At 39.9% G+C, this 26,977-nt stretch overlaps 1 protein-coding gene across 5 annotated transcripts in view; it reads right to left on the bottom strand.

Annotated features, from left to right (window-relative positions):
* ARHGAP6 (Rho GTPase activating protein 6) overlaps positions 1-26,977 on the bottom strand; it is a 311,446-nt gene that overhangs the window by 57,305 nt on the left and 227,164 nt on the right. For 4 of the 5 annotated variants that reach the window (XM_014256203.2, XM_014256239.2, XM_088051977.1 and 1 more), the window contains exon 2: positions 1,061-1,220. In XM_014256203.2, the coding sequence (XP_014111678.2) occupies positions 1,061-1,220 (160 nt within the window). Of the gene's footprint in view, positions 1-1,060; positions 1,221-1,915; positions 1,972-26,977 lie in introns of those variants that run through there. The other variant, XM_088051979.1, reaches the window with a different exon arrangement.

The raw sequence follows: 26,977 nt of genomic DNA, 5'->3' as shown, positions 1-26,977 counted from the left end.
AAGAAGTTGATTAAATCCATCTCACTACAAACTGATGCCTTGCTATACGTGTGAAGTTGGACTTCGTTGGTTTTGGCAGGAGTTTTCTGCAGATCCTAAAGAACAGATGAATACAAAAGCCTGTCTCTTTCACATTTGTTCTTTTGAACATCATTGTTTTCATAGACTGAACAATTTTTTTTCTGCTTAACTTAGACTCATTAAAAAATTGCTCCTGTGGTATCACTGTGTATATGCTACCACATAACACCTCTGGTCAGAGTCAAAGGTGGGAATTAAGTGATCTGTTTTATTCCTTATGTAAGTATACAACTGCAAAGAAACAGGAAAGCCAGAATTGCAGATGACTGCACAGCAGCTATCTCTGCTATGCTTGATATGCAGCTTACAGGAAACAACAGAAACTTTATCATTATTCAGGCTTAGATCTCTTCCACAGTAACCTAAGTACAGGTCTACCACATGCACATATCCTGCACCAGGATTCTGATAGCTGAGCTTCTCCTTTCCATTTGATCTTCTGTTTCTGAGGAGTTCAATGTTTTATGCTGAAAATTAACTTGTTTTCTAGGAAATAAGCAACATTCTCTTTAGGAAAACTTGGGTAGGACTCATATTATTTAACATAAATGTCTTCACTGTCTATCTGAACTAGTGACAATTGGCTTCCTTCACAGACGTTATACAGAGTGAGAAAAAAAAATCACTTCTGTGGTAAGATCTACCTGACCTATATAGATATTTAATTCTGGATATCAGGAAATGTAAGAAAAGCATTTTTCTCTCAACTGATTATCAAGACATTGTGGCATGAATAGGTCTGATTTAGATTATCTACCCTGTAGACATCTGCCCTTGATCATATGATCCCACCCCCAGGTGGCCCAAATTGGACACAGCAGACAAACAACTTTACTCATCATTTTTACATAATGACTGTGGTTAAGCAAAACTGAAATAGAAGACAGTATCTGTGGAATAAAAAAATCCAATGTTTACTGCTGTGATATGAAATCAGTGGCTTAACAATCTAAACAGAGAGAGCTTATCAAGTCCTTACCTTTGGGGATAGTAATCTGACAGCCCAGGTCACAGTCCTGCTGCAACTGATAAAAAGCCACTTCCTGCAGCCGAGCACGCTCCAGCTCTGAGAGGCTTTGAACGGGAACTGACTTCAGCCGAACACTGCGCCCTGACATGCTGTTCCAAGTGAAATCACCCTACAGGAAATCAAATGGAAAAATATGAAGCATCATATGGTATGCACAGTTTAATAAACAGAACCATCTCTTTTACTGCTAGGAAAAGCAACACAGGTTTTTCTCACCAGAAGACCATTTTCTTGGACATATCTAACCTTTGAAATATCTTTATTTTCCCTAGAACAGCATTCCTTAAAAGGGATACAGACATGCAAAACAAGAAGTCAATTCTGTCTGAAGCTATTTAATCAAGTATTGTTGCAAAAACATTAGAATTCCAGTAACAAAAAGCACAAAGCAGGGAAGGGGGGGAAAAAACATGCCCATGTCTGCTTTTCCCAGTTTGCTTTCTCTGTACAGTACTTGATTGTCACTTAATTCTTTTCCTGCACCATTGGTCAGAGAAGCAGACCTCAAAAGGTCCATGGACAACATGCATCTTATCTCCCACATCTTGCTAATCTGACTCCAGCAGACTCAGAGTTCACTGGCAGAGCCCCTTTTCCAACACATCTCATCTCCTCCTCATGATGAGGCTGTGTTTAGAATACGATCGACTGAATGACAAGATATTCCACATTTTTGAAGAGCTGCAATAACAACCTGTTTGTTAATATTTATGGAGGAAAACAGTATGAAATATGCTACATCTGTGTAAGGTACCAATTACGCTTGGAAAGCAAACCAAAAGCTTTAGCTGTTGTATATGCCACCTGTGAGAACCCATACAAAAAACTATTCTCCTAGTATTCAGCTTGGGCCAGAGACGTAATCATCACTCCAAAAGAAGAGCGAGCACAAAGACAAGCTTAAAGCCTGACAATTAACTTAAAGAAGACTTTCAGAATTCATCAAAGCATCATCAAAGAGCACAGATTAGTACAGGGAGAGAAAGAAGAATTTGTTTTTCATTCTAACCACGTTAACAAATAAACATCAATCTTGTCAGTAAGTACAACCTGATGCAGCTGCTGATAATGAAAAAACTCTGATGCACATCAGCTGGGCTGTAAGAAAGCCACCAACCTGCCTTTCATCACAGCATGGCAGACTTACAATTAATAAACTTCACTCTCATTTTCAGTTTAAATTTTAACATCTGTGCCTTCACTGCATACTAATTTTTCCCACTGTAAACTTATGATTCATCTGTTCTGCACATTCATCTGAAGTTAAAGGATTCCCACTGACTTTAGAAATTATTGGCTGAAGCTCCTTAATATAAAAATCAGTAAAATTTGACTTTACTTAGCAGTTATGCATCTTGCTGTATGTAAACATCTTTGTGCATATTTCCATATATTTTGCCCACATATGTATATTTATATACACACATACACATACAACCTGTACATACATTTGTATTTAAACATATATATATGTATGCACACCTATGACTGTCTGAGTGTATTCACACAGAGATATGAGACAAAAGTCATTAACAAATGCGCAGCACCATTTAGCAATACAGATTAAGGGAATTACTTGTGATTCACGAAGTATGTCTGGGTTCAGCAAGGAATTCTTTGCCAGAGTAGTTTTTATAAGTCATTAGGCAATCTTTATAGATAAAGGCATTACCTCAGTGTCAACAACCGGACCTCTATATATTTAATGCATGTGTTATTGTTTTATGATCAATGTCTTTATAGTATTTATATGCACATGGGTCACATATGCTAAACTTCTGCATGTTACCCCAGTATCTGACTACTGCAATTTGTTAATTCATTTTTTTGCCTCTTCATCTCTTCTTGTTCTTCTGGTGCCTTACCAGAAGGCATCTAAATCTGACTAACCAGATTTAGTAATCTCAAACTAAAGGTTTGCATAGTGTCACAAGTCAAGTTACGTAGCTTAACTCAAGCAAAACCAAACCAGCAAGTCACATAAACCTTATTTGCAAAACTGTAAGTAAACATTTACATTTTTAAAAAAGCTATTGTCATTTATAGATAAAAGCCATCAAGAACAGCATCCACAGTCAGACAATGTATACAACAACACTAATTCCTTTCCAACCCTGATAATGCAAAAGAAACTTTACAAGCACAGAAGTATGCCATTCAATCCTCATGAACATATATAAAGTATTCTACAGTGAAAATGGTACAGACAGAGAAATATAGGTTTTTATGGTGGAGTTTAGGAGTATTTTATCTTAGCTATTTCTCCATCATGAGCATTTTCATAAACAAAAATATCACTGATATGTCTACCATAAAAAATTTGAAATCCTAACCCTTAATATTACAACAGTAATGGGAAGCAAAAATTACACACCTTAGAAAATGTTAAGGTAACAGAATACATGTCCTGCTTCCTGTAGACCACAAAAACCAAGTGCAGCATGGGACTTTTAGGAATTACCACAAATTAGGCAAAAGTTCCTTAATTGAATTCTGCATGAACACATGAATTATTCCTTCTTTTCAGATCGTTTTTCCATTGGCAATTTTTAACCCTGGGAGTAACTCATCCTCAGCCTTATCTCTGAGGTGACTCTGGAAGTGCAAGCAGTGAGCTGTTGTCCTGCAAAGCCCAACTCCAACATCAGCCCTGCTAGAGCAGGTGATCTCGGAGACAGGGCTTGAAAGCTGTGGTACAGCCCACACTGAGGTTCTGCTCTGGGGACTCCAGCAAAGCTCTGCACAGAGCTGGGCTGCTTTGTATGAGCAGAGCACCCAACTCAGCACTGCCTAGGCATGGAATGTCCCACCCTTCCACCCATGCAAGTGGTACGATCACAATCCCTGGAAGTATTTAAAAGATGTGCAGAGGTGGCTCGTAGGGATATGGTTTATGTTTTAGTGGTGGACTTGGCAGTGCTGGGTGTTGGACTTGATGATCTTAGTCTTTTCGGGCCTAAATGATTCTGTGTTATATTTTTGTTGTAGAAATTAAATTATTTGAAACCAACACAAAGGTAAAAGCACCTAACAAGATTATGAGACTTGTTCCTTTCAACCAGGATTTTATTTTTCCAGTTTGCAAGGTCCCCATATGTTCCTGGTGCTCACTGTAGCTAAAAACAGTCATTTTCAACATCTGCACCTTGCAATGCCACAACAGGTTGCTGAGATTAAAGAATGTGCAATCACTCTGCCCAATTGCTGTGCACCAAAGAAGACATTCCTTTTCAACACTTGATGGGTTTGATAAAATCTCTGCTAGGTCACATTAACATAGGTTTTTATTATGTTAATGGAACACATGACTAATAAACTAAAATATTTTTGGAAAACCACATGGTAGGTAGGGCCAATGAAATCTCCTAATCTTTAAAGGCTCAAGAAGCGTTTCCTTGAAAAATTCTGTTCCATTTTGCAAATATATAACACTTATATATCACTGTCTTCTATGAGTCAAAACACAGTATTTGAGAATTTAATCTATTCAAATACTCCTATGTTTTACAAAACACAAGATAAATTAAAGGCCTCATCTTCCTCCCAAAGCACTGCACAGTTATACAAACAGCCTGTAAATTATTGCAAAATCATCCAGGCTTGGGAGAGGTCCAGAAAAGTCAAGCTCCCTTGAAGAATGGGTGCTGGAGTAATTACATCTGCCTAAAGCTATTCTGCAGTCTGTGGGGTAACCAAAGGAGGAAAAGCACAGACATGAAGAATATTTTCTGTTTCTCCATATGAGAGGCAACACTTCACCAGCCTAATTCAACATCAGCCTGACCTAGGTGGAAGCTTACAAGGAGCAGAAGATCTTTAAGCAACAAGTCAGAATGACGTGTTTGTTTTCTGAAGTTCACACTGGTATGTGTTCAGACACAGTACACAGGTTGCTCTCTATTATTTAGATTATAGGACTGTAGGTCTGAATATGCTCTGCAAATGACTCCATCTCCAAGCAGAAAAAAAAGGCAATGCACAAACAGAAGAGTGTAAACAGAAATACTGTTCTGGGATAAAGTGGTCAGCCTGACAGGACATAAACTGATAACTGCACAGCTGTTTTCATTGAAGAATTTTATGAAACCATAACCTAGACTAAAAGCCTTCTCTGGTTTCTTCCACAAACCAGTCATGTATTTTTCCTCTCAAGTCTGCAACTTCAGCTGCATTTTCTCTCTGGCACTCCCATTACCATCTAACATCTTTCCTCCACTCAACCGAGCAGTTCACTTAGCAGTTACCAGGTAACTACCTAAAATAACAGATGACTCAGCAAAGATGATGATGACTGGAAAACTGCCCCTTTTGTCTCTGAAGAATCTGAATCTGTCCATTTTCCCTGTACTTTTTGTCCACAGTCGTAAGCCCAATCATAAGCACATTTTTAATAAGATGCAGACTGCAGCTTTTCTGATATTCTTTCAAGTATTTTTCTAATAGGTTGGATGTTTGGTAGCTCCAAAATAAACATTAAGTGGTACATCCTGACTTAAGTAACTCTGCACTTAAATTACTCTTAAGCATGTCTAAGCTATTCCTGTGTGGCTGATCTCTTTCCCTGAAGCCTCCAACAGGAAATCTTGCTGATGTCTTTTAGAAAAACCTCATTCTTCTGTCTTTCATACAATACAGAAACTGGTTGAAAACTGCATGGAATGCTGAATGTAGATGCAAATCTATGAGCAGTGATAAACCTTGACTTCTGTGGAGTTTCAAGCCTTAATGAGTCATGTGGATGGTGCACATATTGGGAAATAAGAACCTTCACACATCACAGTTTTATAAAAAAGAATTTAATGCAAGATGGAGAGTGCAATTTTTATATCTTATTGCTGTTGTAATGACTTTGGTCTGCACTCATTTAGGTGAACACCATTATCAGATTATTTGTCTACTTTTCATTAGTCTTTTGCTCAAATCCATTTGAAACCACTAAGATCAAAACCAATTATGTCTACTTTTTTCTATCCCAGCAAGATTTAGCTATGTGCTTTAGGTAGGTGTCCACTGTAAAAGTACTCAGTGGTTTTGCACAAAGATTATATTGCAAGTAGCATGGCAAATATAGGATTAGGATGTCTTAATTCTGTTTAATTACTTATTTAAGCTTCATGAAACCATGTATTATTGCCACTTTACAACCTTTTGCTTCCCCTGGTCTTTTATTTTAACTCTCTCTACAATTATTTCCAGACTCCTCAGGCATAAACTCTCACAATTTGGCTTTTGGTACAGGTAATCCCTCTTTCTTCATTTCCATGGTGTTACTGTTAGTAAGAACAAAAAAACAGTTCTGACGTGAAAGTCAGTGCCTTCAGTATAGCTACATACTCTGTCCTATTGAATCAATGTACAGAACACTGTTCCTGGACAGGATGAGAATGAAGGAGAAGGGGAAAACTAATTTAAGTAGCCTTTTAAGCATTACATGCAGTTAAGGACTGTTAAGTCACCAGTTAAGTCACCAGTGTCCAGGACAGGGAAATTCCATTACTAGTGCCATCCTAGATAACCACCTGCAAATTAACAAAGGGTTAGAAAGCAGTAGATGGTACAAGTGTGCTACAGGCCAACTCTCTGCCACCCCCATTTCAGATGTTCTTCCATAGCCAGCTCAGTGCATTACAGGCAGCAGAGACTGGTTTCCAGCAGGAATTACAAGCTACTGCAACCTAGGATGCTCTGGGATCACACAGCTGCTCCCAAGTGTCTGCTACTGCCGCAAAAGAATTCTGTCAGATGAATGAAATGCCACCCCAACAACCATACAAAGAAGCACAAGACTTGCTGTGTGACATCAAAGCATTCAGAGGAAGATATCTAAACATGGATGTACAAAGGATGGGGCCCCGACAATTAATCTTCATTAAGAAAGACTGACTTCACTGAGGTTGTTATCTAGGGTGACATCCTGTTCCCCTTGACGTCAGTGGCAAAATTATTAATATGATGTCTCTTTCCATTAGGAAGAAACTAAGTACAGTCCAGATGATTCTGTGTTAGTTTGAAGCCTTGCACTGAAGTTGCCTTATCTCATGCTATATTGTATTTAAGCCTAGTTTTGTCAGAAACATTTGTCAGACATTTTACAAAACACAGGTTGAGATATCAAAATTACTTAATGACAATTAATATAACCACTACATTGCCAAAAAAAAGAGACTTCCTCTCATCCTGTCTGATTCCCAAGGCTGGAAATCCATGCATTCAGGATTAGTACTGCAAGACAACCCCAGTGGGAACACTGGAAAGCTGGTATTCCACTCAGGGAAGACAGAATTCACACCCACAACAGAAATAGTTCATCTAGCAAGAAGGCATGAACCCATGCCCCGGTAAAGATACACTTTTCAAACTATTACAGGGTTGATTTCCATTTATCAGAGTAAAACCTAACTTTAGTCTAAGGATAAACAGAGAGCAGAACAATGAGCATGCTTTCACAGCAGTATTAAAATTGTTAAAATAAAAGGAAAATATTTCCGGATCAACCTTTCCAAGATTTCTAAATGCCTCAGGACACTATTTAATGTTTATAGTATTTAAAAAAACATTCTCTTACAAAAAGCTGATGTGTAATGGAGGTGTATTTGATTCCTTTTCTGACATTAATAAACCTGAATGATGTACAAAGGTATTGCCCAGCAAAATATTCATCCCTAACATACCGACTCTGTACTGAAGTTTTTCAACAGATCCAGAAAATCAAACTCCAGAAGTTAGAAAGCTCCCCTAAAACGCATCAAAATATATGGTCAGATTTTTTGGATTTCTTACTTCAGCAGATATTGATATTTATAAAGAGACATATCAGGAAGAACCGCAATTAAACTAGAAGGGGCCAAATACCTTTTCAGAGGTGTCAAAACAGAGATAGAACACCTTAAAAAGCCCAACTTCAGAATTACAGCTGAAATTTTGTTGGTCTTCACATAAACAGATTTTTGAGTATTTTCATGTGTAAGAGAGAATTAGGCCATATTGCAATACTCTAAATTTTGCTGCAGGTTAAGGGTACAAGCAGTGCTGTCATGACTATGACTGCATGAAGCAACAAGCTGAAAAACTGAAGTAATTAAAAAATACTGTACTGAGAGTACAGTAATGAGCTACAAAAGTTTCATCAATCTCAACACAAAAGATCTGGGATAGCCTGGCTTCACTAAGAGGAGAATTATTTTCCTTTCTATTGGTTCATTTACTCATTTCAAGAGGCTGGTGCCATGTTTTTCCAAGTGTTAAAACTTGCTCCTGCTTCTTTGGGAATAACATGAACTCTGCAAACTAATGGCAGCTGAACCAAAATCCAATACAATAGCTCCACAAGTATTATTTTTAGTGGTAAAGCTGCCTTAAAAATAGACCTCACTGCAGTTCCTGTGAGCAACACCAATGTGCTCCCAACAGCCCTCGGTGTTCAGCTGCCTGTGAAGGTAGACAAAGAACCACAGCTTATGATACACTGAAGACTGGCACATACTCTGAGCTTTCCTGTGCCACAGATTATGGAAAAGGGGGACTCTGTCCTGAGGACAACTCTTGCTCAGTACTGCAGGTTACAGTAATTTGTTCATTCCCTGAGTGCCATCTATTCAAGCTATGTCCTTACTAAATGTAAAGCTTCCAATGAGATTATGATTATTGAAATAGTGCTCTTTCTCCTAAGCCTAATGAGATTAATGTTAAGCAAACAAAATGGTAAGGCTGAAACTACATGTGAACTGTATTTAAACAATCTGAATGAAAAAAATATAATTATATGTCCTATCTGGATATATGATCCTGAAGCAGTACAAAATATCCTGGTGAAACAATGAGGATCTCTGCCTGAACAGCACAAAAGCCAACCTTCTCTGCAGCCAATCAGAAGTATCAGTCTGACCACAGCCAACGCTTTGGACAGTTAGGAGTGGCATCTATTTGTATTATGTTCCATATAAAAGAAAAAACTGCAACGTTTTAGAAGGAAGGAAATTACCTTCGATTTAAAAGAGAGAATGCATGTGAAAGAGAACACATTGTAATTTCCAAGCCTGCAAAAATTGTATCTGCCTAAGTATTGTACACAAAGCTAAAAATATGTATTTGAGTACTTTAGTTTACTTCCTGTATTTTGAGCTTTTAAGACTCATGCAGATTACATGATCTGACAAGGATACTGTCAGAACCTCATAATGAAGTTAAAATCAAATAATTCTATAATTCGAAGAACTAAGATCTGACTAACAGTAAAGTCTTTAATTCAATACAAACCCCTACTCTTACTGTTTCAAGTGGTTCATACCAGTCTTTTCTATAAACTTGTGCAACTAACAGAAAGAAAAATGAGGTCTGTTACACAGAGGAAAACAGTCATGCAACTACCTACATACCAGATCTGGCTGGAAAACAATTCTAGGGCATTATTTTCTTCTTTTAGGGGAGAGTGAGGCTGGGTGTGATTTATTTGATAGGAACAAATTGCAAGACATCTCTAAATACTTACATTTGGAGAGTAAAGTGACAGCTCTCAGTTACTCAGCTAAAACACTAAGTGCGTACTACCTGACCTGGAGCAAAAGTTTGAACCAGATTTTTACACAATCACAAAATCATTTAGGTTGGAAAATCTCTCTGAGATCCTAATGTCCAGCCTTTGACTGGACACCACCACACAAACTAAACCACAAGCACTGTGTGCCACATTGTCATTTCTTGAACAACTCCAGGGACAGTGACTCCACCGCCTCCCTGGGCAGCACATTTCAATGCCTAATAAATCTTCCAGTGAAGAAATTATTTAGAATGTCCAACCTGAACCTGCCAGAGTGCAACTTGAGGGTATGTCCTCTCCTACTGCTGGTTGCAGAGAGCAGTAAGTCTCCCCTTGACCTTCCTCTTTCTCCAGGCTAAACAACCCCACCTTCCGCAGCCACTCCTCACAGAGCTCCAGCCCCTTCCTCAGCTCCACTGCTCTCCTCTGGACATACTCCAGCACCTCAGTGTGTTTCTTGTGGTTAGGGGTCCAGAACTGGACATATGACTTGGGGTGTGACCTCACCAGTGCCCAGGACAGGGTAAGAAGCACTTCTCTTGACCTACTAGCCACACTATTTCTGATACAGGCCAGGACACCACTGGTCTTCTTGGCACCCTGCGCACTGCTGGCTCATGCTCAGCCACTGGCAACCAGCACCCTCAGGTCCTCCTCCACTGGGCCACTTTCCAGCCACTCTTCCCCCAGACTGGAGAGATGCATGGGGGGGTTGCTGTGGCCAAAGTGCAGGACCCAGCACTTGGTCTTACTGAACTCTCCTGTTGCTGGGCTTGGCCCATGGATCCAGGTTTACCCCATCCCAGACAACTGCCCTACTCAGGAGCCATTGTCTACTCCAGTATCTCCCCCCTACTATGCTGAACGTCAGCAGAGATTGCCAGCCCCCTCCAGAGCCATCTGCAAACTCATTACGTGAGTGGGTACCCTCAGAGCTGACTTGGACATCTCTAACAGTGACCACCCACCAACTGTACTGTGGCCATGTGTGCTTCCTCATGCACATTCTCTTCTTCATAAACTGGCTGACATAAAGGCTGAAAAAAGGTTGTAGGAGCCATTTTCTTTTTTTAAGGAAGTTTTCTTTGAGTCATGAGTTTTCATCACCAGACAGCAGTGCTGCAGTGTAAGTGGCACAGGAGTTCTAGAAGGCAGGGACAAGCACATTTCAACATGCAACAAGGAAGCAATTAGCTATTAGAGAATAGGCGTTTTCACTTCTTTCGCTACATAATCACTCTACACTTCAGTTTTTTCACTCTTACACTATGTCCACATCTGCAAACACTACCCTGTGCTACACACTGATGTCATGCAGCTCAGGACAAATCTGCAGCACTGAGTGAGTTACAATGCTCTGCAAATCTACTCCAGTTTATTGGAACTGCATTTCTTGCTTTGTTTGTTGGGTTTTTTATAAGATCTGGGATATCAAATTCCACCCACACCAACAGCTGTTTTGCTGATTCTCTTTTCTAAAGACCCCACAAAGCCAATTATCTATGGAAAAGTTCAGAAAACATACAAAGTCCAATAACAAGGAAAAATATTGTGAGTACAAAGAGGCGGCTTTGCACTCCTTAATATTATGAATACTTTTTATCTATGCAATTATTTTTCCTCTTCTTTCTATGCAATGAAGCACAATGTGATCCCTGTGCAGGACATTATATTAGGCTAATGCAAAGCACTATTTTGGCATTTCTTACAAAAAATTACTGTGTGCACACATGACTCTGCTGATTTACCATTAAGTTCAATAACAAACAGAGTTTAAGTATCTTTTTAAGAAACCACTTCAACTATACTGAAACTGTACAAACAGCTATGAATGGATATATAGCTATGGGTCAGACTGATGGATCTCTGTACATACCCGGAAAAATCACTAAGGAGCACCTTGAAGCTCACCTCTGTCTATTAACATGGAGACTTGTTAAAAATGTGACTTCTAAAGTAATAAATGTAAAATGGATCCACACAAATAAAAACACTGTGCTGCAACATCAGTTTTAAGGAAAAATGTGTATTTTCTAAACTGCCCCTCCAACTTGAAGGACCCCAAGTTCAAACTGTGCCCACCAGACATTCCGCCACTTCTTTCTTTGTTTTTAAACAGCACATTTACTTTGGACAGAAAAGGGGGAAAATAGCCATAAAGTTCCCACTGTTATGAAAAACAGAAACAATTGCTAGAGTTACAAGCTCCTCACAGACTGAGCCAGATGATGAACAGCTCTGGGTCTCTACTTTCTTGTATGCAGTTAATTCAAATTTAAAAAATGCAACAGTAACACTACCATGGCCATAAAACCTGATGCTTACAGAAACTGTTATTTGCCAAAAGGAACCTTTGCTGCGGCAGCTGTCATGCCACCAGCGTTCAAAACCCCTTTACCTTCAGCTTATTTTGCTCACAGCTGCCTGGTTTACGTGCCCTTCATGCACAGAGCATACAAAAAACTATAAACATGTCACCACAGACTCCACAGCAAACCACCTGAATAAGCCACTCAAGTACAAATCAGCCTAATTATACAGTTTGGTTTCCAAATGTTAATATCACTTCTCATTCCATAGTTCCATTACTCTCAGTCTTTAATGAAAACAGGCACGGTCATGAAACTGGTCTGAAAACAAGTACTATTTGAGGGCTCTCAGTTTGCTGATGGATTTCCAGAGCCTGGTGGGTGCTAGGTAGTGCCAGCTTTTTTCCCCACTGAATCAAAGATGTTCACTTCTCTTCAAGCCCACCTAAAGCCCAAAAACATTAAACCTGATGTCACCATGCACACCACATTCAGACAATGTTCTCCATCACACTTACCTCTATCCTATGACATACAAGATTATTCGGTTTCCTTACCCATTAACTGAGCTCTCTTTTGTCTTCGGTGTTCTTTAGTATTTGATCAAACCAGGCTTGAATTAAGGATGCAGATCCAGACATGCTGTATCATAAAATAAATTAAGAATAACGCTGTTGACCTGCCGCTGCGTAATAAGCAGCTGAGAGTGAGCCCAGCTGGAGCAGCTGCGACTCCCAGGACACCTTTTGCTGCCAGATGTCACGAATCTTAAAGAGGAAAAATTATCCTTTCCTTTCTCTGCTTTGAAGCAAGCTGAGAGTCTGGCTCAAGGAAAAACTCAGTCACACAGACAAGTTGTAACTGGGTTCCCTGCTCCTTACTCCAGAAATGTGCTGAGATAGTGCAAGGAGCTGTGAGGAAGGGCCTGATCTCCCCCCAAAAATCCTTCAACCTGGGGATGTGCAAGCTCAGAACCAACTGCAACTGCCCCAGCTCTCTCTCTATCAGGACCAGCAGAGTACTGCACACAGCTGCCAGGCACCTTAGAACACAGCAGGGAGCTCTCAGCAGCTTCTGCCTGACCTTTTCGTACAGAGCTTTGTAAAACACCTTTGAAAACTTACTCAGGCAGGACAGCTATATTTGTAACATAATTTTGACAACAACAACACAGAGACTGAGCATTTTACTCAGTCTGCTAGGGGAGAAAAATCCTTGATAAAGGCGCTGCTTCATAAATAATGTCTGTCACGTCCACAGTCCCCATACAGAATGCTGTCATCTATAGTGCGTGGGCAGAGAGCGTAGGAAATTTGTGAGAAACAAACAGTGAATCACCAATTATTCTGATGGCAGCTCTGCCCTGGGTGGCTTTTCACCAAGTCATTCTTCAGAGTGACAAGTTTGTTTGTCAGCTGGCACGGCCTAGCACTTCATCAGATTGCACACAGAGCCACAGGCTAGAGTTCATGGTAGAGGCAAGAGAGATCATGTAGCGTAACTTTTTGGAATTTTTTTTCCTCCAAATATTTGCCCAGATGTTTTGTCCACCTCTAAATCAGCAGGCTGAAGAGCTGCCCACCAGCCAGGGTATGAAAGCCCCAGCCCAGAAACTCAGTCACTCCTGGGTTGACATCTTGGCCATTAGCCTGGTTCCTGATAGCACCAAACTTGGACATCAGCTGTCCCTAATTCTGGAGTCTCATGGAAGCCCAGGGAAATCAATGCAGGGGCCTCAGCACTTCAGTGTCTCTTAGATCTCATGTCAAATCCTCAAATTATGCAGCTCCTCACCTCCATTTCAAGCCTTTTTCCACACTGCTGCCCAGGACTGAGAGGTGCCAAGACCAGCTGGCATCAGCATGCACATTAGGCATCAAACCACACAAGATTTCCAAGGCAAAAAAGCTGTCTTATCTGCAGAGAGAGCTGAATAACCTCAGCAAAGCACTGTCACTGACTGTCAAGATGCTGCAGCCAAACAGCACTGTCCTGCTAGTCCTCTCATAAATATGCTATACATATGTAGTCCTTGCAATCTTTCCTCAAAAATAAGTTTCTTTAGCCCACATATTCCTTGTGCCAATATTCTTTGAGTTTCCTTAACGAGCAAAACTCTGCTATTTGTGTAACTGGAAATGAGGTTTTGCTCCTTCTTGAGCCTGGCCCACTCAAACTGTGAGATGAAGGAACTCCCATTTCCAGCTCTGCACAGCAGCTGCCCTGCAAACAAAGTATCTAAAATTCACCAACCTTTCTTGGTGGCCTGCATAAAGATAAAACTTAATGTCTGTGAAGTACTGAGATAGCCTGTCCCTCTTTTACTTCTGACCTCCAGAGATTGTTTTTTTTTCCTTTATCTTAGATTTTAAAAAAGTGAAACAATATTGGAACCATAGGTACAAATTCATATTTATTGGAAATAGAGGTTGACAGAGTTTCCTTCTTAGAAATTGAATTCTGCTTTGAACCTGGATTCTTCAGGTTATTCACTATACACTAGAAGTTCTTTGCAAAAAAAATCCAGGGTGTTTTGGGGCACACTGTCTACACTGTCTAGTTGAAGTTATTTGTGTATAATTTCTATTAGCTACCAGCACATCTAGGGAGTTATTTTTCCCATTTCAAACCATTTTTTTTCAGTAATGCACAGCTTTATATTTAAAAACAGGCTATCAGAATTAAATGTTATAACACAAAATGTTCACAGCTTATATGGAGAGGTTATATAAAATATACCCTATCAGCAACAAATTGGAAAAAAAATAATATTTGTTTTGTTCTTTGGATTAATTTTTTTCCCAGAGCACTCAAAAATATTAATCTTAAAATTTTGCATTGAGCTTGGCATAAACTCTCATGGAAAAATTACATGCTTCTGAGATTGTAACTTTGTCATTCACAGAAAAGGAATATGGGACTTTTAGTTTGTTTCTTAACTGTGCAAAATTTCAAGGACTCACTCACACTCTGGAGAGGTGCAGGATTAAGAGAACCAAATTAGGAGGCATTGGGAATTCCTCTGGCTGACCTCTTGTTACACCAATGACCAACTGGTCACTGCAGAATAGCTTCTAGGAGACACAGCAGAGCTATTGTGAATAAAATCATACTGGATCTTGGCATTTCCATGAAAAGTAGTTGAAAAGTAATTGACTAGTTTAGGCTTTCCTGTATTCTTTTTGAACTCTACCATGGAGCCTGAGAGATAGACTGAGCATCCACAGTAAAACAATGTTATATGCACTAGGTTCAGATGAAACAGCTCACCCAAAAATAGAAATAAATAAGAGAAGTACAACAACCTCTATTAAATTTACACTTCATATGATCCTAAGACCTGTGAATATAGAGAAGTGGTTGCAAGTTTCATATGCAAAAAAGGCACTTTCATTATATCTCTGCTGTCTGGTCCAGTAGCCACAACACACCCATCTGCTCCAGACACTCTCTGCCTGTGCCTCACAATCTCTAAAAAGCAGAAAGCAAATAAAAAACAAGTAAATATATTTAACTTGGGGGTTTTTATCTCTTGCTTCTAAGTGTTATCCATCACCCAGAAACTGATGACTCCAAAAGAGATGATGTAAGTACTCTGACAAGTTATATTAGACTCTAATAAAAGCACATACATTGAGACAGATGAAGAGAGAACATGCAGCATCATTCCTTTTTCCAGAAAAGGAAAACATCATAAGGAGCTGCAGAGACTGAATGACTGATGGAGAATAGAAAAGCCATCCTGGAGGAACCAAAGCTGGGTTTGCGCTGACATGCTGCTGCTATTGCTGTAATTTCCAAGAAGAGTATGCTCTATATTTTCTCAAAGACTTTTAAAAGCAGTCAGACGTATTCTGAGTCATTGCAATATCCTGAAAACGCCACTTTACAGCTTTGTTTTTATAAAACCACAGTGCAGATTTTATTTTTAGTGCAGCTCCATATCCAGGTGTGACAAGCAGCATTAGGTACAGCCCATACCTCACCGGTCCTTGAAGCACAAGGACAAACTCCCACCTTTGGACGTGTTCTGACCTGCAGAAACCAGGGCACAGAGAGAACTATGGACTTTACTGATATTTTGGAAAATGCTGCACTAGACTTTAAAAAAGAGGGTGCAGGAAGAGTCTTGTCCAGACCTCAGAGGGAGCTGCATGGGCAGGGAGAAGCTCGCAGCAGCTCCCCCAATGTGCAACCACAGCTCCAAGTCCTGTTTCAGAAACCAAGCTCAAAGAGACAGGCCTTACTCCCAAAGCATTTGAAAAGACACGTCTCCATCCACAGTCTCCAAAGGAAAGACTAATATAAACAAACCTAAAGGCCAACTGAAAACCTATTTTTAGATAAATTAAGAGCACAAAAGCTTTCCAATGTCCTCTCCTTACCCCTTCTTCTATTTCTTGTCTTCCCCTCCCCTTATTCCCTGTATGGCCAAGGGGCTGTCTTGTTGACTGTCAATGCTCTTTGCTCCTATTTAAAATTTTTAATGGCAATCTAGCAAGCATCCCAAATCCAATTATTTTAATATGTCTGTGTTAAGTAGTCACAATAGCTCCTCTTACCAACATTATTATTACTGCAATTAAAATATACCTTAGTCAACTCAAAGATCCACGTAAGCCTCTTTGAATTTCACCTTTCGTTACTGATTGAGCAAAGTGTTTAGTGAAAAGAGGAGGAACCAAGAGTGTGGACTTTAAGAGCCAGCATGAAGCTCTTGCAGAAAGAAGGCACGCAGACACAGGAAGTCAAAGAGTTTTCACTGCAGTATCCTTGTAAAACCAACAACTGCCTGCCAGGTTGAGCTTCCTGCTGGATCCCACATGGTTTCTGTACAAAGAACTCCCCATCCCACAGACATGTAACAGCACTGCATACTGCTTTTAAACTTTTGTCAAACTCTGCTCACATCAAAATATCACAGCACTTCACCTTACTATCAAACAATTCCAGTAACATATGGGAGAGCAGATTAATTTTGATGTGTACAGGGTCTAAATAGTTCTTCTCTGCATTATGCCCTTTAATGAACTAAATAAGATTATTTGATACAGCTCATTAATAATCACAAAGAATACTCAAGGAAAACTCAATCCAAAAGCCTGCATTTTGAAATAAGAGGGATTATATACTTAAGTATTATTGCAACACGCTTCTAACAGGCTGTGGATGAGTTTTAGTTGATCATCTTAGACACACTCTTTGTTCTTCAGATCCCCAGGGATCTCCTACAGGAACTACTGCACTAGGGGGTGGAAATCTGCCTCATACCAACCTCCTTCAGAAACTACACTCACTTTAATATAATTACATGTAGGTACTCACGAAAGTGTCCAGCTCTTCAGAGAAGTCACCCTGCCTCAGCTGTAGTATGACAATTTTCAATAACTGAAGTTGTTGCTATTTGTTCAGAAACAGAGGACGACAGAAAAAAACGGATATAAATAAAACTCTTTAAGAGCCTTTACTCAGGTCTGAAGAATTCAACAGCTGCATCCCATTCAAAAAACGGAACAGAATAAATATCCTCAGCTACAAGAATGACTTTCCAGGGGCCAAGCTGAAAATCAGTACATTTCTAAAAGAAGACATTGATTTTAAAGGCATTTGCAACACTTGCACATTTTGTGGCATTTTTACAAGTTAAAATATCTTTGTGGTATCTGGTATTGGCTTTAAAGCTTTATCTCCAGGAGGTATGTGAAAGTCTAGGCACATCTCATTGTATGTATTTACATAAGGAATACATAAAACTCCAGCTGTTGCAGAGAGAAGCCTGCAGGTGTACTCTCTGTGCTTTTGGAAAGTGACAACCTTGGAATACTGGATACAAGAGAAGTTTTAGTAAAGATGGATACAGCTAGTCAATAATGCTTCCAGCCGGAAACTGAGGGAATAATAAAAATGAAGCATTTGTTCAATGGATAACTTTGTGTTTATAATTCCACAGAAGGCTACTTCCCTTACACTTCTCTGTTCAAATCACCCACTGAATAAACATTAAACGTGCTTTTCCTCTCTAACTTTTCACACAGCATATGTTACCTGTGTTATTACTCTTTGATTATTATTATCCATAAATAATTCATTACAGAGTGAACAGGATTATCCTTCATAAATTCCTTAGACATTGTGAAATTTCAACCCTTCCATTTAACAGAGAAATGAAAGCCAATAATAACAAAAGTGCGGGCTAATTATGGATATTTCAAATGCTGACACATCAGCTGTGGAGCAGACCAGACCTGCAGTGGGACTGCATTCAAAATACCACCATCTCTAACAAGACATTCTCAGCACCACTTCCAACCAGCAGTGAGAAACAGGAACTTTTGGGGAAGCAATTAATTTTGTTTGGCTCACAGAGATAAGGGCAAAGCTCCAGAAATGCCTTTTCCCCCATTTCCTCCCATGCAGGGAATGAGTGCAAGGTGGCCAGCACAGAGGTGTATGTCTATGCTGTGGCTAAACAGCAAACATGTAGTGAATGAATTGAATTCCTCCACTAAATACCCATTACCATTAAATACCCATTAAATAGCCATTTTCCCTGAGCACCTGAGCTGCTGAGCACCACTAAGTCTCCTCCAAGCTCTGACCTGTGCTAGTAAGGCTGCAGACACATGAAGTTGCTTCTCATTGTCCAGCTCCACAACTGTATGATAAAACGTGAGGTTTTGTTGCAAACTTGCCAACAAGTTTCCCAAGGCTGAGCATTCCTTCAGCCCCAGCCCCTCCCACAGTCCTCTGAAAGAAGTGGCTTGGGCAGATCAGACTGCCACCACCTTCAAGTTCACTGACCCATCCTAACAGAGCCCAAACCATGCTTCCCACAAAGCTGCAGACCTTGCAGTGTTCATTAAACACCTCAGGGGTATGGTTCATGTCATGCCCAACAGTGAAAATGTCAGCTGCAGATAAACCTGCCATTGCTTAGCTTGTTGTCTGCTGTAACTCCCTGAAGTGCAATTGCCATTTATAGCCATGGGGCTGGGTGGAGCATCCCTGGGAAGAAGGAGATCACAGGCTGCATTCTTCAGCTGCTGCAAGAGGTCTTTTCCCCGAGGAGCTGGGCATATGCTGTGCTATTACAGAACAAAACAGACGGTCACAGTTTTCAATTATAACTACTACTGGCTTTCAACTAATTTGGTGCCAATCTCTAAAAGAATGGTTTCCAGAAGCACAAAATTTCACCCTGAAAATTGCCCCAATGAGTTCTGTTACTAAGGATGTGACCTCCCACAAAAATGAACAGCAGTACAGAGAATAAAATACCAGATGAAACAATAATATACTCATCACAAGTTCTGATGCATTGTGGCTATGTAACTAACAGCAAGTACTAAAAACCAATATAAATCAATGATCCTTTAAGCTCCTTGCCTTTTACTGTCTTCACTCAAAAAACCGCCCATAGCCTTCAACAGGAAAAAAGTCAAAGCTCTTTCCAGTGCATTAGTGACTTGGCTATTGCTAGTCTGTCCTATACAGGAGGCATTCAGGCTACACTGGACTGCAGAGAGTAGCAGAGAGAAGTGTAAAGAGCAGAGAATCCACATATTGCAATGACACAGTTAATACTGTCCTCCTTCCTCATCTTTTCCAAAGGGCTAAAACTGCCCTCTATCTGAAAGCAAATCAGAAAACAATAGCACAAATTCCATCCATAATTCACACTTCCAAGAAGACTGTTTGAAAGAAAATAATCTCCTAAATTGCTTTCCAAAAAAACCTCAATTTTTCTGTGAGTTAATAAGTACAAAAGAATTTTCTCAAATTTACTGATGATGGGAAAGAGCACTGCAGTTAGAACGTTGTTTTCTTGTAGAGAACTGAAATAACATTTTTTTTCCAGATTTCCACAGAGATGTTCAGTGGAAAAATGCCCAGTATCTTAAAACATTTCTCTCTGGAAATTAATTTCACTCTTTCCTTCCCATACAGTCTTTTATGAGTGTGCAGAAAATCACACAATAAAACAATATACAGCCTTTGAAAGCACATTGAAATATTAATTTCTGATATCTGAAATGTCGAGCTGTGAATTTTTATACAGTATTCCAAATCAATAAAGATTTTCTACCAGCCTAAAGAGTTTCCGGTTGTTTCTTTAAATAGTTTCTCCTACCATTGCACCTGAACAGAATCAAGAAGTTCTCTTTGGGTCAGGTTTTTTATACAAATAGGTCCATAAAAAAGAGAAGTGAACTCCTTCATCAAAACCTTAAACTCTAGAGTAAGAGACCAAGATGCCAACTATTAAAGCATGACTGCACATCTCAGGTTCTCATTTATTTTCAATTATTCTGATAATTACAGAAGTAATTCTAAGAATCATCCATCATCCTGATGAAGACACTTTTGCAAAATGTGCCTACTTGTTGTTTCACTGTAACATGGGTGAGAGGGTAAGAATAATTTCAGACATGCAAGATGAACAGTTTTTTTAAACCTTAGATTACCCAGACAAAAACTCTCAGAAAATTATGAGAGGAACAGGGCATGAGATGGTAGAATGAAGAGGGAAGAGTCACTGACCCAGTTCATTTTTACCTCAGCTGGAAAAGAGAGCAGGGACACATTCCAGAAGAGGTAATAATTTCCATCATAGCACCTCACACAACCAGTTTGAGTTTGTCTCTCCCTTTGCAATAGGAACTGATAGGTGATAAGTGCTACTGAGCCAGGCAGACATCCCACCACCTTGCTGCTGTCCCTGCATGATTCAAGAGGCTCCTGCCCAGGGGAGAACTGACAGAGGTGGGGCTGCAGCCACAGCTGTCCTTCCCCTAGAAGCTCAGTGTCCATGTCCTATCCCCTAAAAGCACTCACCTCCACCATGGGGACTCAGCCATGAGCAGGGGGGAAGGCCCTGAAGGCACACAGGCAATCTCAGCTGGCACCACTTTAGGTTTCTAACCGTGTTGCCTTAAGTTTTAGCTTTCGTATTTTTTATATTCTGTGTTGCCTAGGTGTAGTTTTGAGCTTCATATTTAGGGAGGTCTCTTCACAGAGTAGGTAGACAAAACAATTCCTTTTCCAGCTTGATACCAAGGACAACTGTTACACGTTTCAGGCCCAAAAGCATAAACAATGGTGGGCTGAAGAGAGAAAATAAGAGGGATGGGACTTCATAACCCGAAACAGTGATTGGACAATTAATCCTCATATGCAGATGGATCAAAACTTAGAAAAATGTGAGACCTCATGACCAGCTGTCCATTTTGTGACCATTTAGATCCATTTTGGGTGTAGCCCTGGGCAGGCTCTTGTACTGCCCAAGGTATATCCTTTAAAGCCTTTCAATAAATACCTAATTTATTCTTAGCTCTGTCTAGTCTGTGTTCTATAGGTCAGCCTTCTCACGGCATCAGTTCACCCATTTTTCTTCAATGTTTTTCTCTAGTCCTACTGCTCTGTGGTAACTACTCCCTCTCCTGCCTTTCAGCCCTGCAGGACTACCACAAAAGGAAAACAACTGCTGCACAATAGAAAGGCAAATGACAAACTAAGCAGCTCTTAACATCACAAAAGAATACAGCAATAAATCAGAGGGATGAGGAGGGAAAAGGACTGTCATTTATCTTCTGCTTAATACCTCCCCTGTATACAGTATTTTAGAAGCAGTATGATTTTAAAGATAATTACCCCTTGTAAACTGTATTCCCTTTTCACCCACCTGTGATGAATTATCTGAGGCAACTCTAGAGAATGGCAATCCAAGCTGCATCCCACTGGACAGGCTGAACCCCAAGGGATGACTCTGTCCTGCTCCCTAACCCTTCTGTCACCAAATAGCATAGTCTCTCACAGACAACTATTCTGCTGTATAATGAAGCCCTGGGCTGGCCATACAGACTCATTCTAGACAGCATCCAGCATCCAGGATTGCCTTTGCAATGCCTAAAATGAAAAAAAATTACATATTTAAAAAATGTATTTGCCCTTATTAAAACATGATGCACAAAAAGCATTTGAATGTCTATTGATCTGTGTACCTACAGATGCTTAGATTTATATTATGCTGGTATAAAATCAGAAAATGCTTGAAATAAATACAGGACTTTTTTTTCTTAGCAAAATGCTTGAAAGAGCACTTTGTAGTAAACTGCTGTTGAAGAAAACATTATTAATCAGGATGTTACCTCATGTTTTTATTTGAGTATCTTGTTTCATAATTTAGGATTCATATTTTAAATGTAAAAAAATATACTGAATGTTTGTACCCGCTGACCTTACAACCAGATCTGCTCATTCCAGTTTGAATTAATAAGACTACTAAATCACATTTGTCCTCATGTAAACAGTCACAGTCTGCTGCTTCACTCTTGGTCACATTACACACTTTCTCAGAGACTTTTTTTTATGTGAAAGGCATCTTCTGTATAAAGACATACCTTCCAGATAGATGATAAACTCCAAACTGCAGACGTTTACCTTGCCAATAGCACTGTGTTGCTAACGCCAAGGATGGAGAATTTATTAGCTCTGCTGACAGCCACCATGGATTTTAAAACTTCACAAGCCAAGAAACATTCATCTAAGCCATCATGTGGGTTTTGTGCTGTGCTGGGCCTAGACCTGTTTTCTAAATCTTGGACTCTGCCTCACCAGTAAAACAACCCCAGGGAAACCAGTGCAAAACACAGATACAGCTGGAGCCCTGCAGAAGCTGTAAGAATTCAACATAAAATGTGGAAGCAGATATGTGTGTGTCTGCATTACAGATATGGGTCTGCATGCATCACCAGTTGAAGAGAAAAATACTTTACATTTAGAACAATTCATTGACAAAATAGTGGTAACAGAATGAGAACACTCACAGTTGTTCCAGGTTAAAGAAGCAGGGGGAAAAAAAAAAGGCTATTCCAAGGAGGAAGACCTTATATCTTTCTCCTGTGTCCCTGATTTCCCACCCAGGCTGAATTACTGTATGCCTCTAGGTGTGCTTGGGCAGCCTACAAAATTCTCACTGTGCCTTGCTAATGCACTAGCAAACACATCTGAAACAACAAAAACCCCACCTATGGAAACTTGTAATATGCTGTAACAAGTTTTAATTTGCTGTATATATATAACAAGTTTCCATACAAAGGTACCAGTAGGGCCTGAGCATAAAGACAGAGATGCAGATTACAGCTTACATGGTCCTTTATAAGATTTTTTTCCAGTGGGTTAAGAGGTAACCTCATGTTCTTTATTCTACTGTGATAGTGAATATTCCTGCCTCTTCTGTTTGTATGGCATCATGCTCTGAAAATTTTGGAGGTTTCTAAGTGCTGGTAGAGACAGAACCCACTGTTGAAGAAGTGGGCTTTAGTCACGGGGTTGTCACTGCCGTGCCAACCCTGACTGGAGAGCAGGCACAGCTTCATGTACATCAATGACAAAAGCTTATATTTTATAAATAGTCATCAGAAAGCATGTGACCCTCAGGGCTGTCCCTACACTTAGAGGAACACAGCAATTATTACCTGTGTTAGCACTGCTAACTTGGAGCTATGGAAAGACACGACCTGCTAGCTCCTAAAGAGGATCAAAAAGAATGTATTTGCAAAGTGTTTTTCCAGTCAAAAAGCACATGTGTGGCTGGCTGCCTTAGCTCTACCATCTCCTAAACTTCAGCAGCCCTGTGATGTTCCCAATACCATGGCTTACCACTGCTCCTACAGACAGTAAACCAAAAGGTTCTCTCACTCAGGGCTGTGTTGTCCTGCTGGAGAAAACCACAAACCCATAACTGAAGATTGAAATGTATATTCACAAATTACATGTGTTTGTGCTCATGCATTGACCCAGCTGGCAGGGAACAGCCTTAATCCATGCCATAAAACTCCCTCCCCCTGCAGAGTGGCCATGTCCAAATGGTCTGTCAAAAATACCTCCTGGCCTACGCTTGCTCTGTGCACTGATGGCACAGATGACCAAGTCCCAGCACCAGAGGAAGCTCCCTGACAATCTCTGTGTAGCCATGGCCCAAAAAAGCAGAGCAGGAGACAGGCAGGCATGGCATTGAGGTATCTCTAAGAAAGTCACTGATGCTCTGCAATCAAGTGAGAAGACTTGAAGTAGTACTGGCAAGACTAAAGCAAGGTGGCATAGAGAGAGAAGCATCTTCTTGGCTTAATTCTGCTTTCATGGTGGTACTAGAGCCGTGCTGCCTATTGCATCACCTTCAGCATGCACACGAAAAAGAGAAAGAGGTTCTGGCCTGTGACTGAGCAGGTCAATTCTTCCAACCTACACAAAAGAAGTAACACTACATTTTATGGCTTATTTTTGCTGCCCAAGCTTTGTGAAATACGGCAAGAGTGAACTTGTGTGTATGCTCTACAGCTCTAACTTCCAACAAAAAATAACCTACATTTCTCCTTAATATCAGTGCTATACAGTAATTAACATTTTACCCACATCAGGACATCTTTCCAAGGTACTCTCAGTCCTACTGATATGGTCATACTACTCTTAAACTGGCTCCAAGATTCACCCAGCCTTCAGCTAGGTTACGGTAAAATGCCAGAAGACCCGAGGTATCCCAAGGCAGTGATCCCAAGGGTGATTCATACAACTGATACCATTCAATGCTGTTTTCTTACAAAGCTTCTCCGAAATGACACAGGAAGTTGTACACTCCAGCTAACAAAGCTGAAGCTACCAGTACTATTTACAGACAGTAGCAAGTACTTCTTTTACCTACATGCCAGCACACACCAGTCAGTGGAATTGCATGTCCAAGCACTTACGCACAAGACGACTTGTTTTTTTCTATGACAGCCAGATCAGTAAATCTCTGAAAATACAAAGGATACTTCTCCTTTGGCCACTCTGTTGTATTTGACTTGCTGTTGGCAGTCTTTAGCTCTGCAAGAGCATGGTAACAGTGCTGTCCTCACTGCACATTTTAAACCAGAACTGTCAGCTCAGTATATTTTTCTATCTTCACTCCTGCACAATTCTCCTGATTCCAGAACAAAAACAAACCAAAAACCTCATGAAGGACTTGTTCTGACACAAGGGGTTCCCTGATGGCTGCAGTATCCCAGTAAGTAAGAGGAGATTCCACTGTTTCCAAGTCCCTCTCTCCTGGTTCTTCTGGGACAAGAGAACAGTTTAACATTTTCCTCAACTTTCGAAAGGCAAATGAAAAAATAGGAGACCTATAATTACCAAATATACTTTTCCTACCTTAAGGCTAAGAAGGAGCTGTTGCAGCCTATTTAATCTTTTTCCTTTAGCCCAGAGAAAACTACCTTTCCAAAGGAAAGGAGCTATTCCCCTCACTTGCTGGCAGAAGGGGATCCCATTACTCCCTGAAAAGCAATGGCAGAAGGGATATTCTCATCTCCACAATAAAACACTTAACAGGCTCTGTGTAAGTTGTGCAGAGCAGGAAGCTGAGGCTGCATAAGGATTTTCGATAGAGGTTGATTGCACCAGCAGAAAAGGTATTTGTCATTTTCTGTTCAGTTAATGCTGAGCATTTTATGCCAGCTAATGACTATACAATCAAACCACTGTTCAATTCCTTCTCCTACTTAATGCAAAACACTAATATTACCTTCTAATTAAAGAATTCTCACAGGATATGAATATTTTATGCCACAGAAAATATTTGGGTTGTTTTACACTACTATTGCATTTTATTTTTTGTTGTGTGAAAAAACATCTAATCTTCTGTACCGTACTCAGCATTTCTGCAATGTTCTTCATTACTGAGACTTTAATAATAAATAAATAATAACATAAATATATAAATAATAACATTGAAAGCTTGAATAATACAATTTTTTTAAAAAATTACTTTAAAATTTAGTGTATTAGCCTAACTTTCTTCACCATGAAAATCCTGAATATTTTTGTCCTGAAACTTCACATCAGGACATCAGAAACACTATGTCTGGCTCGCAAAATACTTATCTAAATACCTAAGAAGCCAGGAGCTTTATACATCAAAACTGAAATTTTGTTTCCTGAAATTATTTCTGAATATTATCAAACCACAGACTTAAGCTTATTTTCATGACCTGATGTAGCACTACTAGCACAGAACATGACCTAAATTGGCTTATTGCAAGAAGAGCAAAATACCTTACTTCTCTTCAACTCCCAGCTGTGACAATGTGAATGATGGATGACCTCAAAGCCTTATTTGTAAAGGCATGAAGTCATTAAGTGCTGGGAAATGGAAAGCCCTTCAGAGTGTGATCCAAATGCAGACATTCTCCCCTCCACTCTTCTTCTCCCTATAGAGCCTCCCTATAGGGAGCTCTGGGTGCTCACTCTCTGGGTAAGGCATGGGTGACAGTCCTGTGACCGCTTAAAACTACGTGCAAATAGATACAAATCCTCTTCCTCCTCCAATACTGAACCTTGAAGCTGTGAAATCTTTTTGCTGGAAACCTATTAGTTCTTAAAACTATGAGAATGGGACAAATTCCTGCTGTGGAAATATCAACTCCACCCAGATTCTTAGCCCTGCTCATAGCAGCACACTGAAGGCGTGACCTCCTTAACTTTGATGCACACTTCTGAGTAGAGGTCACTTCAGTTAATACTTTTAGCAAGACAAATGCACCACACCATTATAATAACAAACGCTATGAGAATTTGGCACAAAATGCTATGATCTGTGAGCTAAGTTCCATTGTGATAGATAATAGAGCCAGGAAAAGGAGAAAAAAATATTAACTCTAGAGATGGAGTGGTCAAGGCAGCTCTTCAGTAAATGTTTTTATCAGTTTTTTTTAAAGTCTTCTGTGAGGTTTCTAAAGAAAAAAAGCCTAAACCCAACCCCCAGAAAATCTTGAGAGCAAAAACCCAACACAGCAAGAAGAGATCATGCACAGCTCCCAAATATTTTTGCAGATTCTCCATTTGCTAAAGCTTGTTGTTGTTTTTTTAAGGCTATGACTGCTCCCACATTCCTGTCTCAGAATCTACTAAAGCCGTGCTGTTGGCAAGTATTACTACATTACTTTTAAATGACATTTAGTCCTTTTGCTCTTGGTACTCATGAAC

Source organism: Pseudopodoces humilis, chromosome 2 (genome assembly GCF_049639895.1).
Source record: "Pseudopodoces humilis isolate 2021_Gansu_Grassland_sample_001 chromosome 2, ASM4963989v1, whole genome shotgun sequence".
NCBI lineage: Eukaryota > Metazoa > Chordata > Aves > Passeriformes > Paridae > Pseudopodoces > Pseudopodoces humilis.
The sequence above is the reverse complement of the archived record's forward strand: the minus strand, read 5'-3'. Positions and strand labels throughout refer to the sequence as shown.